At 34.0% G+C, this 15215-nt stretch overlaps 1 protein-coding gene across 1 annotated transcript; it reads right to left on the bottom strand.

Moving 5' to 3' along the window:
* Positions 1 to 4513: 4513 nt before the first annotated feature.
* Positions 4514 to 15215, bottom strand: LOC130218825 (holocytochrome c-type synthase). The gene is made up of 7 exons (XM_056451115.1): positions 15124 to 15215; positions 12054 to 12205; positions 11844 to 11977; positions 9914 to 10062; positions 8657 to 8776; positions 7583 to 7669; positions 4514 to 5428 (listed from the first exon to the last, which is right to left on the bottom strand). The coding sequence occupies exons 2-7, from the start codon at positions 12172 to 12174 to the stop codon at positions 5230 to 5232; spliced, it is 810 nt and encodes a 269-aa protein (XP_056307090.1). The 5' UTR covers positions 12175 to 12205; positions 15124 to 15215; the 3' UTR covers positions 4514 to 5229.

Genomic DNA, 15215 nt, shown 5'->3' with positions numbered 1-15215 from the left:
TATTATTATTATATTCATCAAAAATCATTAAATTGACCAGAAAATAAAGAAATTTTTTTATTCTAAAAATTTTATTGTAGTTCTAAATATTCTAAACTATTCCTACAGTAAAAAGCAAATATTCTACATCTAAATAACATTTCACAATTGACTGAATCTGCAACACACAAGGCTTTCCATCTCCATCATTCTGGATGCAATTCACAATCAATACAAAAAAACGTCCATGTCAGCGATGATGACCCTCCACCAATAACCCTGCAGCTAGAAACTTTCCAACTCTTTTCCTCCCTCCAATAATTAATGTTACAGTTCTGGAATCCAGACAAAAGCCTGGTTATTGTACTTGGCACAGCTGGGCATCTTTTGCTATGTAAATGAAACAGACTGGAAGGATTGCAGGGGGGCTCGAATCCCCCCGCCACACTCCACTGCCACGGGCTGTTTGTATATCTGTTCTGTGCACTACAAGGGGATTTTCTGGTTCCCTGCCAAACAGAAGCCCAGACAGGGAGAGTAAAAAAAAAAGCTAAATACAAACATACAGTATCTCTGTCGCCACACATACATTATTCAAAAAAATGGGCTTGGGGGGGAAAAAAGGATGCAATGGACTTGCAAATGAAGTCTGAAAACTGCTGGGAGATCAGTGGCAGTGCTCATGAAACTCACCCAAATCAGGCTGCCATCTGAATAGGACGGAGAGATGGAAAGTTCTTCCCCAGAGGACGAGGTTATTCTGGGCCGTGAGTGAAGATTTCTTTCCCACACCTACTCACAGACACGAGGATCCTCTGATTGTCCTCGAGGTGTAGCAAAAAAAAAACCCTCACTGGATGCACCTTTAGGATAAATATACAGTTGAAGTCAATATTAGTAGCCCACCTGAATTATTAGCCCACCTGTATATTTATTTCCCAATTTCTGTTCAGCACATTTCTAATCACAATAGTTTTAATAACTCATTTCTAATAACTGATTTCTGACAGTACATAAAATTTTACTAGAAGTTTTTCAAGACACTAATTTTCAGCTTAAAGTAAGGCTGGGTCGATAAATGATATTATATCGAATCGTGATAAAATTTATGTCAATAACAATGACAAGCTCTGAACTTTTTATGCTATATTGTTCTTAGAGCCAATCACACAGCGGACACATTCTACAATGGGAATCTAAAAGTGTGTTGATATTGAATTTTCGGCCACCGAGACATAGAGATTCAAGATGTATCAAATTTTCGAGATGTATCGAATTCGATACATTCGAGATGTATCAAATGTTTGGCCACCGAAAATGTATTGTCTAAAAATATGTTATGCCATACACATGCACCAGAGTGCATGTGTCGATGCACTAACCACTACACCACTGGCGCAGACACAAATACAATTTTAACGTATTTAGAAATTGTTTAATGTACTACAATCAAATATAATATTATTATAATGATGTAATGTTATATAATAATAATAAAATTACTAAATTAAATATCCATCATGGAGCAGTCCAGCAGTTAAATTTATAAAAAAATATCTATTTATTATTTTTAGTTGTTAATTCATTTTAAGAAAACTAATCATTTAAAATGTAGAGACTGCCTTAATTTAAAATGTCAAAAAGAAGATTAATATTAAAAAAACAGCAATATAAATAAAAATAAAATAAAAGCAGGGCCCCAAAAATCACTAAATCCGCCCCTGATGCTCTAATTTTTGTGGCTTCAGTCATTGTTGGGGTACTTGTTTAAATCTGGAAGCATTAACAACATGTATCGAAATATATATCATTATCGTTCAATATGGAAAACAATTCTTAAGATTGAATTTTTGCCATATCGCCCAGTCCTAGCGTAAAGTGCAATTTAAAGGCTTAACTATGTTAATTAGGGTAATTAAGCAAGCTATTGTGTAACGATGGTTTGTTCTATCGAAAAAAATATTGCTTAAGGAGGCTAATAAAACTGACTTTAAAGTGGTTATAAAATTTTTAAACTGCTGTTTTTACAGAATTGATGTTGTAATGTAATTAAAATACACTCAGTTAAACAGACTTAAACATTCATTTAGTTGTTCAAGCATGAAACAAGATGGAAGACCATGTAACCACTAGCACCGTCAGTAGCAACAGGCTAGCACAGAAAAGTATATTAAAAAATACTGGGGTAAAATAAACTGTTTTAATAAAATATTTTAAAGACATGGCGAAGGGAAATGGAATTTATTCAGTGCTTCTTGTCCGATCTGGGACCCAACTCATACTGTATATCTAACAGGCAGTGAAGATCACTGATTTTTAAAGAACTCAGATCTCAAACATGACAATTTTGTAATGGAAAGACAGTTCACTGGAAGCCTGACTGAAAATTAAAAGTCTGTGTGCATATAGCCCATTGCCAAAAGTGCCAGGAGTTAAAATGTTACTATTTATTCCACCTGTGGGGCAAGTTGTAACAGATAGAGGGTTCATTGAAACACGTGCTTAAAAGCCAGATTTCACACAATTAATTTAAATTCTGTTTACTTTAAATAGTAGCTAGATTTCCTCAGTACTTAACTCCATTTATTTTTTATCCTACATAGCCCAGTATGTTTATTTATTTATATTTTGTATATATTGGATAAAATAAATACATTTGGATGTATTTGCATTATTTTACATTAGTATACAATGCGTTTATTTACAACATTAGCTATAAAAACAAATTCTATTAAAATAATATTTTCTATTAAAAAAGATTTTTATATAAAAACTTTTCAACTTTACACTCAAAATTACACAATTATTTAATTAGTTTAGTTGGTGTCCAGCACTGGCTTTCAGTCACTGCGTTTTTTTACATCTTTGAAAATGGTTCCATCTTTTAGCCTAGAAGACGACAATCACAACAATATAAGATCACAACAACATACTTTCACTGACTTTTTTTTTAAATAAAGAAATATTGACTATAATAAAAAATACTTTCATACTGCAAAAATGGGTTCTCCTGTGTTTCTCATCTAAATTTCACCGAACTTTTACAATAATTAGCAGGAAGACTTCTGTCGACACTGTGGTGAAAACCTCTGAAGCATGCCATGGTTAACCCTGAGCAAATACGTTAAAAACTCTGTTACAATCTACCCCGCCTTACTTTGTGCCCCGCGCTCCCCTAGAAGTTCTGTCATGAAAACTAATTCCTTGTATGCGTGAACATACCTGGCTATGAAGCTCTTTCTGATTCTGATTCAGGTGGTTCAATCTATAAGCTGAAAAGTTTAGAGAGCTTTGAAGCACTTTTCGATTTTAATTATAATACTTTACAGCTATGCTTCTCAACCAACTTCCTGGAGGACCACCAACACTACATGTTTTGGATGTCTCCTTTGTCTGACACACCCATTACAGGTCTTTCAGCCTCTGCTAATGAGCTGATGCTCATAATCAGGTGTGTTGGGTTAAGGAAACATGGAAAATGAGCAGAGCTGTTGGGCCTCCGGGAACACAGATAACACTGCTTTACAGTATCATAATACCGTAGTTTTTCGTGTCACATGCCACTTGACACTTCAGAAAACATTGTATGGGGTAATTGAATATGTAACTTCACTCTCTGACAGTGGATGGCGCTAAAATATTCACCAGTTGTGTAAAAATAGGTGTACAAACACTACTTACGTCATACTGGTGTACGATGGAAAGAAAATACCATCTGAAATCAGTCAAACTAGTTTCAGTCATGTATTCTTTGTCAATTTCGTTAAATATTTATGTGATATTTCATTGTCAGATCAGTGAACTTCGACGAAAACGAGCCTGGAGATAAAACTGTAGCGTGCATTTAACTACAGGAAGCTAAAAGGGTCAAGATGTACGCTCGTTACAAAATGCGACAAAAACGCACTAAGGCCAGTTGCTTCTGCTAGTTATTTTTAGAAATAGACTTTATAAGCAAGACTACTTACAGATAATAGTAACAACATATTATAGTAGTTTATAATCAATATAATACTACATCCACTTAGTACAGATCAATAAGGAGCTGCGTACATAAGTGGTCTCAAAACAATTAATTATTAATACTGCATGTATTGGATTCTGTAGGACAGAAAGCTTTCCAATTTAATAACCTACTCTTTAGTCAACAAGAAAAAGACATGCTTGTGGGGGTAAGTGTAATTTAATGACAGAAAACAAGCACAGACACAGTATAAAGTAGTAATTAATTGTTATAACAAGTAAAATTTGATAGTTTCTCTCTTATAGTTGATTAACAAGTTGTGTAACATTTTTCAGCAAGCAAGATTCCTAGATTATCTTTTTTTTTAATTAAGCATCTCTTATTTTTACCAGGAGAACTTCAACTAGCCAATGCTTTTACTTCATTAGTTCATTTCATAAGCCAAAATGCTTTATGAAGCGGACACTCAGTATTAATCGACACCGCTGATGAACAGCGAAGTCAAAAAATGAGGGAAGAGCACCACCTGCTGGAGGAAGCTGGACAGTGACAAGACACATAATCGAAGTGTTTAATTGTGAAAAACCTAAACTTTATCAGTTGCTTTATTTGTTGAAAGGGTGTAGTTCACAATATACACAAATGGAGTCACAAACTGTATTTAATTAACAGACAACAATGGGGGAAATATTTCTCTCTCACTCAAAAAGTGCTGTCTGAAAAAGCTAGCATAAACACTATGCTAATAGCTTGTGTACAATAAATAATCCCTAACCATGGGAGAAAATAATTGTGAAGCTGATGAATATGGAAGAGATGAGAAACTGAAAAAAGCTTTTAAGCAAAAAAATACTAATAAAAACCACACATGGTTCATCAAATCAATTACATTCATCATTAATAACCACCAAACCGTTTCACTGAACAGCTGCCAATTCCTCTCCGCATGAACTAAAACACTCAATAATCAGCCTGAAAAAACAACAACCAGCAGATATGTTTGACCTCTGAGTAAGATCAGATAGGGGAGTTTTCCAATTAGATAATCTTCACTCAAGCAGAAAAATAAAGCTTGTTGATAAATTCAGGAAGAAAAAAAAGAAAACACTGATTGACTCTCTAACCGAGATCATTCACAGCCTAGAAGTAACTCAATGTGCAACAATTTGCAAGATTTATTACAGTCAGAACTCAACCAAAATTGAGCGACAACCTTGTAGCACACAGATTGTAGTATATTGATAATGAACAGTCTTATAGTGATGCAGAAATGTTAAAAACAGATTCTATGATGTCCAGCGCCACCAGGCCACCTTCATCCGATCCCAAACGGCCTGCATAGAGTCGAAAGCAGGACGCACATCCAGGATGGAGAATTGGTACGAGTCTTTATCAATGTCTCCATCATAGTAGTCAATAACATAGCGAACTTCTTTTCCACATCGATCTACAATCCAGTCGTGACGGTCGAATGGCAATTCATATCTAAGAGAAAGATGCCAGAGAGAAAAATCAAGCATTCTGAAGCTTTTTAAACAACTAAATGATTCTTCATATTTAAAGTCAAACCAAAAATGACCAGTTTATTACACGGATCTCTGGAATACTTGTTTCTGATTGGTCAAATCACAACATTCCAAGGTATGTTAGACAGCTATGTAACTTTAAATAAAAAGAATACAATATACTATAACTATGTGCGTGTGTTTACAGTGCATCCGGAATGTATTCATAGCGCTTCACTATTTCCACATTTTTTATGTTACAACCTTATTCCAAAATGGTTTAAATTCATTTATTTCCTCAACATTCTACACACAATACCCCATAATGACAATGTGAAAAAAGATTTTTTTAAATTGTTGCAAATTTATTAAAACCAAAAAACCTGAAAATCACATGTACATAAGTGTTCAGAGCCTTTGCTCAATACTTTGTTGATGCACCTTTAGCAGCAATTACAGCCTCAAGTCTTTTTGAATATGATGCCACAAGCTTGGCACACCTGTCTTTGGGAATTTTTACCCATTTCTCTTTGCAGTTCCTCTCAAGCTCTATCAGGTCGGATGGGAGGCGACGGTGTACAGCCATTTCCAGATCTCTACAGATATGTTCAATAGGATTTAGGTCTGGGCTCTGGCAGGGCCAGTCAAGGACATTAACAGTTGTTGTAAAGCCACTCCATTGATGTTTTGGCAGTGTGCTTTGGTTCATTGTTCTGCTGGAAGATGACCCGTCGCCCCAGTCTGAGGTCAAGAGCACTCTGAAGCAGGTTTTCATTCAGGATGTCTCTGTACATTGCTGCATTCATCTTTCCCTCTATCCTGACTAGTCTGCCAGTTCCTGCAGCTGAAAAACAACCCCACAGCATGACGCTGCCACCATCATGCTTCACTGTAGGGATGGTATTAGCCTGGTGATGAGCGGTGCCTGGTTTTCTCTAAACAGAACACCTGGCATTCACTCCAAAGAATTCAATTTTAGTCTCATCAGACCAGAGAATTTTGTTTCTTATGGTTTGAGAGTCCTTCAGATGTCTTTTGGCAAATTCCAGGTGGAGAGTGACTTCCGTCTGGCCACTCTACCATACAGGCCTGATTGGTGGATTGCTGTAGAGATGGTTGTCCAGACCAGCCCTGATCACTCAGCTTAGATGGCCGGCCAGCTCTAGGAAGAGTCCTGTTGCTTCCAAACATCTTCCACTTACGGATGATGAAGGCCACTGTAATCATTGGAACTTTCAGAGCAGCAGAAATTTTTCTGTAACCTTCCCCAGCCTTGTGCCTCGAGACAATCCTGTCTTGGAGGTCTACAGACAATTCCTTTGTCTGCATGCTTGGTATGTGCTTTGACATGCACTGTCAACCCTGGGACCTTACATAGACAGGTGTATGCCTTTTTAAATAATGTCCAATCAACTGAATTTACCACAGGTGAACTCCAATTAAGCTGCTGAAACATCTCAAGAATGATCAGTGGAAACAGAATGTACCTGAGCTCAATTTAGAGCTCATACTTACTTTAATACTTATTTTCAATACTTACTTATTTTTCAGATTTTTTTATTTTAATATATTTGCAAGTATCAAAAAAATCTACTTTCACATTGTCATTATGCGGTATTATGTGTAGAATGTTGTGGAAATAAATGAACTTAATCCATTTTGGATCCTCTGCACAGATATATTATATTTATATTTAAATATACTGTATATAATAAAATATTACTACAAGTATATTTAAAGTCTGTTCTAAATAAAAATTATCAATGTTTATTTTGCTAGCGCACAATGTTATTCTTAAGGGGAACAATTTATCTTCGGAAGTTAATCCACTGAGATAAATGTTGTTTTGATAATCTTCAGTCAAAGCCTGACCAACAGCATTTGGAGTGTTGATCCTTTTCTGATGACATGAGTTTGATGCTTAAACACAGTATTCCTTACCATGCCCCTCTTAACATTTGTTTGATTTGAGGCAATGAAGTGCAAAAAAAAAGCCCCGCCCCTACTCAATATTCCCTTTCAGCTAGAAGTATATCAACATATTGAAAAGTCTTAGCAACTCCCCATTCACATGGACTTCTAAATAAAGTCTAAATAATTCTAAGTTTGTGGGGTTTTTGTGTTATTATCTCACCCCATCCAGTGACGTATTCTGGCTCGGGGCGAAAACTCTTTGGCTTTTCCTCCAAATCTCTTCAGGGATGGACCACATGGACATTCGCTGCAAGAAACAAGCATGCGTTTTAAACTCACCATAGACCAGTGTGTTCAAACTTTGTGTTTGGTTTGTAAAAACAAACATCACACTGCCACAAATCCTCAAATGACAAACAGAAGGCGACTAATGCGATTTTATCACCTGTTTTATAAAGAACCAACAGGCCTGTAGTAAAGGTGAAGATGAAGCAGCTTTTGTGTGATTAAAAAGTGTTTGGATACTTCATTATCATTCGCCAATAGTTGTCCTGTGAAATATTAAAATTTAAAATAACTGCTTTACTTGAATACATTTGGAATCCTAATTTATTTGTCCTGTGAAATATTAAAATTTAAAATAACTGCTTTACTTGAATACATTTGGAATCCTAATTTATTTGTCCTGTGAAATATTAAAATTTAAAATAACTGCTTTACTTGAATACATTTGGAATCCTAATTTATTCCTGTGATGTTCGTTGAACAAAAATTTTGTAAATAAAGTTTATACGGTCTTTTAAAAGAGGAAAACTGCTAACTTTTGTTGACAACAGATTCATATATTCATATATACAACCAATTCTTTGAAGTTCAATAATCACTCTAAATCATGAATCACAATCTTAGCCTTATTTATAAATAATAAAACAAGTTACTGGTAAACTAGCTTGTAATGCGTTCTCATACACCTAACCATTCAGATTTTTACATGTATTAAAGTAATAGATATGTTACAGAGTTTTCATTTTTGAGTGTTTGAGGTTCTTCTGCTGAACTCAAAAGAAGAGATTTTGAAGAATGTTGAAAACCGGTAACCATTAACTTCCATAGTATTTGTTTTTGCTACTATGGATGTCCATGGTTACCACTTCACAACATTCTTCAAAATATCTTCTTTTGTGTTCAACATAAAAAAGAAACTTATAAAAGTGTGGAACCATTTGAGTAAGTAAATTATCATTTTTGGGTGAACCATCCCTTTATTTTTAAGCCCTGTGTGAGATTAGATCACCTAGCATGTAGAGCTTCCCATTTCAGGATTTCCTGCCAGGCTTGATCATTGTTACGGTTGTGGATCTGGATTATATTAGACATGTCTTCAGGGGCGAGGCTGTCATCCTTCCAGCGCCACCTATCAAAGCAACAGCATGTTGTACATCATATGACAAAATTAATTCAATTGCTATTAATATGGAAAAAACGTGCTCATCTCCTATCTAGAGGGTTTTGAAAACCATAGTTCTGTTCAATAACTTGGTGTGCTCCACATCTAGATAGCATTTTAACTATAGGCACACTACTTAAATTAAAGGGTTTGTTCACATAATATAAATTACTCAGCCTCATGTTGTTTCAAGACCTTCGTTCATCATCAGAACACAAACTATTTAACATCAAATCCTCATCATCCATGGACAGCAATGTAAATGCTGTACGAAAAACTGTAAATATAACATTATTCACCTATATCTTCTCTCCCGCATCAGGTCAGGGTGCGTGTTTACTATGTGGAAAAAAAAAAACAAAGATGACCAAAGTTGTTTTTTCAGGGGTTTTTTTTGCTCTCAAAATTGTTCATGGAGCTTCCTACGATTACAGTCGAACCACTGAAGTGGAATGTTTTGACTGGAGTTTTGATTCCTTTTTTAGACTTTAAAAGTCTCTGGACTGTTGCAGTCTATGGAGGGAGCGCTCAAATTTCATTTAAAATATCTTCATTTGTGATTGAAAAGACATGAGAGTGAGTAATTTATAAAATAATCTGCATTTTTGGGTGAACTCATCCTTTTAGAGTACATTTACACAACATCATTTTCAACTAAAACAGGAAAGTTTACTTACTTTGGACTTTTATTACATGACAAAGTGTTTTGGTGTACTCAAAGTACAAACTATTTATAAACAATAGCATTATCGTAAGTGTTCGATTTATAGACATGTGCATGAATATTTGTTGATTAAAACAACAATGGCAGGTACTGTGGTAACACTTTATAATAACTACACACTTTGAATCATTTATTAAGCATTAGCAAATAGTGAATTCATAATCTCTTAAGCATTAACTCTACATTAATAAACGTTAGTAAGCAGTTTCTCAGCACTGAAGAATAACATACAATATTTCTTCCTCAATCTGGGTACTAAAGTTACTGCAGTGAGAGAGTTCCTGAAACTAAGCCAAACAGCACATCAGGTCTACCTTACCTAGAGCTCTCCAAAGCATGAAGAGCACACGTGTAGCACATTATGGATTTAGGAAACTTACCCTTTCCTCAGCATGGCATTCCAGAACATCTGTTCAGATGGATAGACCCAGTTCTGCTCGGTGCCTGATCGAGGGATTTTAGACTCCTCTCGTTTCACAGACAATGCGAACGGCTGGTCTGGAGCGGGCACTTGGTTTGGAGGAGGCATCTACAGGACACGTAACATTAACATCGATACTGCAGTACATTTACAATTACTATTACACCAGAATACTGTAACCACAAGACAGGGCTGCACAACATATATTTTGAACAGCGATATTGCAATGTGTGTATCAGCATTAGTCACATCGCAAGATTAGATTATTTATTAAAGATCAGAAAAATAAAAATAACTAAACATTATTATTAAAACAAATTATACAACAAGTGTTATTTTACGTTTGATTGTTTAATTTCTGTACCTGAATACTGTTAGAAACCATCAAGCATTGTTTATTTCACTTTTATCATTGCTCTGTTGTGTTTATTTATGCTTGCAATTTATTTTCATTTATGCAAACGCACTGCATAGAAAAGATTTGATCATCCCAATCTATCTAAATGAATGAAATCTTTCCAAATAGCTGTTCAAATCATCTGGTAAAGTTATATTCATATCACAATATATATATATATATTAAAAAAAACTTGCAATCATATTTTTCCAATATCATGCAGTCCTACTACAAGATCCTACACAGTCATTCAGATTTCTCAAATCATGTTTACATTTGAAGCTTCTACTGAAACTTAAGAAGCAATACATTTCTGTGATTTTTATTATTATCTTTTTTTTTGCACTTGCGTAAGAGCTTTGAAAATGATGACATCTAATAGTGATGATAACATATGGACTGAATAAGTTAATCACTTTACTCCATCACTGTCAACTATGGAATGTTTTTGAATCAAGTTTATATGACCTGTTTTTAAAAGTTCTTTTTTTTTTCAAGATACACCTCTTTTATACAGCAGGGAAATTAAGTATTTAACACGTCAATATTTTTCTCGGAAACATATTTTTAAAGGTGGCGTTGACTTGAAATTTTCTCCAGATGTTGGTAAGAACCAAAGAAACCCATATATGCAAAGAAAACAAATCTAATTAGTTTACAAATTAAGTTATGTGTATTAAATTAAATGACGCAGGGAAAAGGTATTGAACATATCAAGTTGTAGAGAGGCAGTGAAAGCCCAGATAGCAGCTGAAATATTTCAGTATTTCTTCCGCAACCCTCAGCCCTTCATCATTGTAAATGAATATAGCTGCTTCAGTCCAACATCTATATTATCAGAATATTAAAAATGAAACCAGAGTGGACATTTCAGCAAGACAATGATCTAAAACACAGCCAAGGAAACTCTCAAATGCTTTGAGAAAAAAAAAATCAATCTGTGGAATGGCCCAGCCAATCACCTGACTTGAATCCAATAGAAAATACAATATAAAGACTAGATTTGATAGACGAGACCCACAGAACCATCAAGATCTTTACAAAAAAACTCACACCTGAACAACATATGTGACTTCATTCTCCATATGAGAGGTGTCTTTAAGCTGCCATCATTAAAAAGCCTTTAATACAAAGTATTAAATACATTTCAGTAGTTCAGGACTTCTTCCTTGTGTCATTTCATTATTACACAGAACTCATTTTTCAGATTTTCTTGTTTTATTTTTATGTTTGTATTGTCTGAGTTTTTAATCAAAATCTGGTTCAATTCCATGTCAACAGCTTCTTTAGAATTATTATTCCCAGGAAAAAACATGACGTGACCAATATTTATTTTCCCCGCTGTATATGTACATTTCTTTCTTTTTATCTATTTTTTCTTCAATGCTGTGTTTATGGGGGGGATTAAGTTATGCTTTAAACTGTAAAATGCAAAAATTCAATAAAAAAAATAACTATATTCGCCAAAAGCATCAACTCATCATCAGCTCACCATATTTGTCGGATCAATGGCTCCTTCTTTGGCCCTCATGGGACATTCAACAAACTCGTAAGCTCTTTCCTGATGCACAGGAGCGGCTGGCGGCGTCTGAGCCTGATGCATCGGGCACTCAGGAGGCGGAGAGCCTGGGTTTACATAACACATGATCAATTATTACTACTAAAATCCACATTTCATGTAAACCGATGCTGCATGACTCACTTTTGGGAGGCTCCTGATGCATGGGACACCCGGGGGGAGGAGACGCACCAGCAAAATGAGGAGCGGAAATCACAGACTCTGCTCCAACAGTGGGAGCTAGACTGGATACGGATGCACCCATGATGACCACCAGTCCTGAAGTGATGAGGGCACTGAAATGAAGATGTAAATACAGTTGAAGTCAGAATTATTAGCCCTTTTGACTTTTTTAGCCCCCCTGTTTATCTTTCTCCCTAATTTCTGTTTAACGGAGGAGATTTTTTTCAACACATTTCTAAACATAATAGTTTTAATAACTCATTTCTAATCACAGATTTCTTTTATCTTTGCCATGAAGACAGTTAATAATATTTACTAGATTTTTTTCAAGATACTAGTATTCCGATCAGTGACATTTAAAGGCTTAACTAGGTTAAGCATGTAAGTTATGGTAATAAGGCAAGTCATTGTATAACGATGGTTTGTTCTGTAAACAATTGAAAAAATGTAGCTTAAGGAGGCTAATAATGTTGACCTTAAAATGGTTTTAAAAAATTAAAAACTGCTTTTATTCTAGCCTAAATAAAAACAAGACTTTCACCAGAATAAAAAATATTATAGGAAATACTGTGAAAATTTCCTTGCTATATTAAATATCATTTGGGAAATATTTGAAAAAATAAAACAAAATCATTTACAGAAGGGTGAATAATTTTCACTTTAACTGTGTGTGTGTGTGTGTGTGTGTGTGTGTGTGTGTGTGTGTGTGCGTGTGTGTGTGTGCGTGTATATATAAAATTTAAAATCAATCTTTTTCTTAATAATTTATTCACTCCAAACCTGAATAATGTTCTTACTTTCTTCCAAAAATGGAAGCACAGATATGGACAGTAAAGTATCAATAACTAGTCCACGATATGACTAAATATTCAATTAAGTACATTATCGATTAATTGAACATTTTAACTCGATTATGATTAATGAAAGATTATTTTATTCACTTATTTTTTTGCCTTAATTGTTCACTGACAAGTTTTGTACAGTAAATATGCTCACACATTACAAGTGAGAGAATGAAGGGTGTATTACTTGATTTTAAAATAATTCAAGGCAACACACACTATCTACTATCTATGATTATTTAACATCAACGTTGAACAACTGAAATTAAAAACACATTGCAAAAAACAACAGTCACTTTTATTCTTATAAAAAATGAAAATACATAACTTACATTTTTGGAAACAAAATTAATTTTCAATGTTTTTCATATTAATAACAGAAAATAAGCAGCATCTCTTGTAAATAAAATAACTCTTGCCTATGCTGTAAATAATATTTCAAACAGTGCATTTCTTACATCTTCTGTAAACAAATGTTTTAATTTAAATAATTATATTAATGAAATGGAAAATATCCAAGGCATGTCTGGCGCAGCTTCCAATCATCGTTAATGTAGTAATGTAGTGCAAAGTAACAGAGCTGGGTCACGTGACTCCACACACGGTAGGTAAAGAAAAAAAAATGTATGTATGTGTGTATGTATGTGTGCATGTATGTGTGCATACATGTATATAGACCATATATATAGACCGGTAAAATTTAGATGGATTACTGGTTCTGAATGTCAATTTCGATTACTTTTTGATTAATTGCCCAGCCCTATTTAATACTATTAAGTATATTTAATAAACGTTATATAATTGGGACCCTGAACCACTTTTATATTGATTGGAAGTCAAAATTATTGACTGAAAAAAATCATTAAAATATTAAGGAATAGGGTCCATAAAGACATGTTGTACATGTCTTTCCATAAGTATATTGAAGCTTTACTTTTCCTTAGTAATATGCATTGCTCGATATTCAAGCTTTTTTAACCCTCATATTCAACATTTATAAATAGTTGCATTTCTGCCAAACATTGTCATATTCTAACATATACTTAATGCAACAACAAATATAAAATACTTATACAGAATGAAAAATATAGTTCTATTTTGACTGCAAAATTGACATTTTAGTATTTTTGGTAAAATTTTATTCATAACTGTCACACTTTCTTTTTTTTATATTTATTCTCAAGCCAGGAATAGATCTCTTTTTCATATATTCTATATTTCAAAGTCTGATTACTCATTGTATGCATTTTAAATAGAAAAAAGTTTCTGCTTTTTTAATATTGCCATGCGCACCTGAAATAAAAAGTTTAATATACAGTAGTCTGCATTTGAAGTGAATCAAAAACATTTTTCAAATTTGTCCTAAGACAAGAATGGCACTTGTTTTGGGACAACTTCGATGAAAGGAGACGATCCACTTTAAATGCTGACTACTGTACATGTCTAGGACTTAATTTACTATGCATTTAATTTAAATGAAATCGCGCAGAATTTATTCAAAGCACCCTAAAACATCAACAAAAAAGTGATATAGTTAGAAGTTATAAACTAAACAATCTAAATTTAAGTATATTATGTTTATATTTTATAATAATATAATATTATGTTTATATATATAATCTTTTATGAGGTCAGAATAAATATGACTATTTTAACAAATACATTTTTTACTGAATGGCAAAGAAACATTATTATACTTTATATTTAGGGTATTTTAAGTAATTTGAAAATACAGACCATTTTTTGCATTTAACAGCCATTTTAAATATATTTAATAATTTCTGTCGATTTGTGATGACGCCAAACAATCTCACAAGTGAGATAAACACTGGGTGATAAAACTGTGAGTTTTATTTCATATTTGTATTAAATGAAAAACATCTAATACATCTTAACACTGAGCTTTCATATGGATTCACGTGACTTATATAGTTTTATATGTTTGGTGTTTTACGGTAATTTTTAGTCGTTGTTGTCACAATTAGTTCTTATTGTTTTAAATCAATAATTAGTTCCACATGTTCATAACAACATTCCAATACAGCCATGTACACATATACATACACTTAACACCAACCGACATATTAACGTTACTCTACAATCAACTACTTTAAAACGTATCCAGGTTTTTTGGAAATGCTCATAAACTATGGTTTTGCCTGAATATTGACAAAAAAAGACAAGCTCACCTTCCAGTGTCTCTTTTGTAAGTACGGGACGCTGCGCAATGTCAACGTGCACCGCTACTTCCGCTTCATCCAGCATGCACCGCGTGAGGGGC

This window comes from Danio aesculapii, chromosome 24 (assembly GCF_903798145.1).
Source record: "Danio aesculapii chromosome 24, fDanAes4.1, whole genome shotgun sequence".
In the NCBI taxonomy this organism is placed as follows: domain Eukaryota; kingdom Metazoa; phylum Chordata; class Actinopteri; order Cypriniformes; family Danionidae; genus Danio; species Danio aesculapii.
The sequence above is the reverse complement of the archived record's forward strand: the minus strand, read 5'-3'. Positions and strand labels throughout refer to the sequence as shown.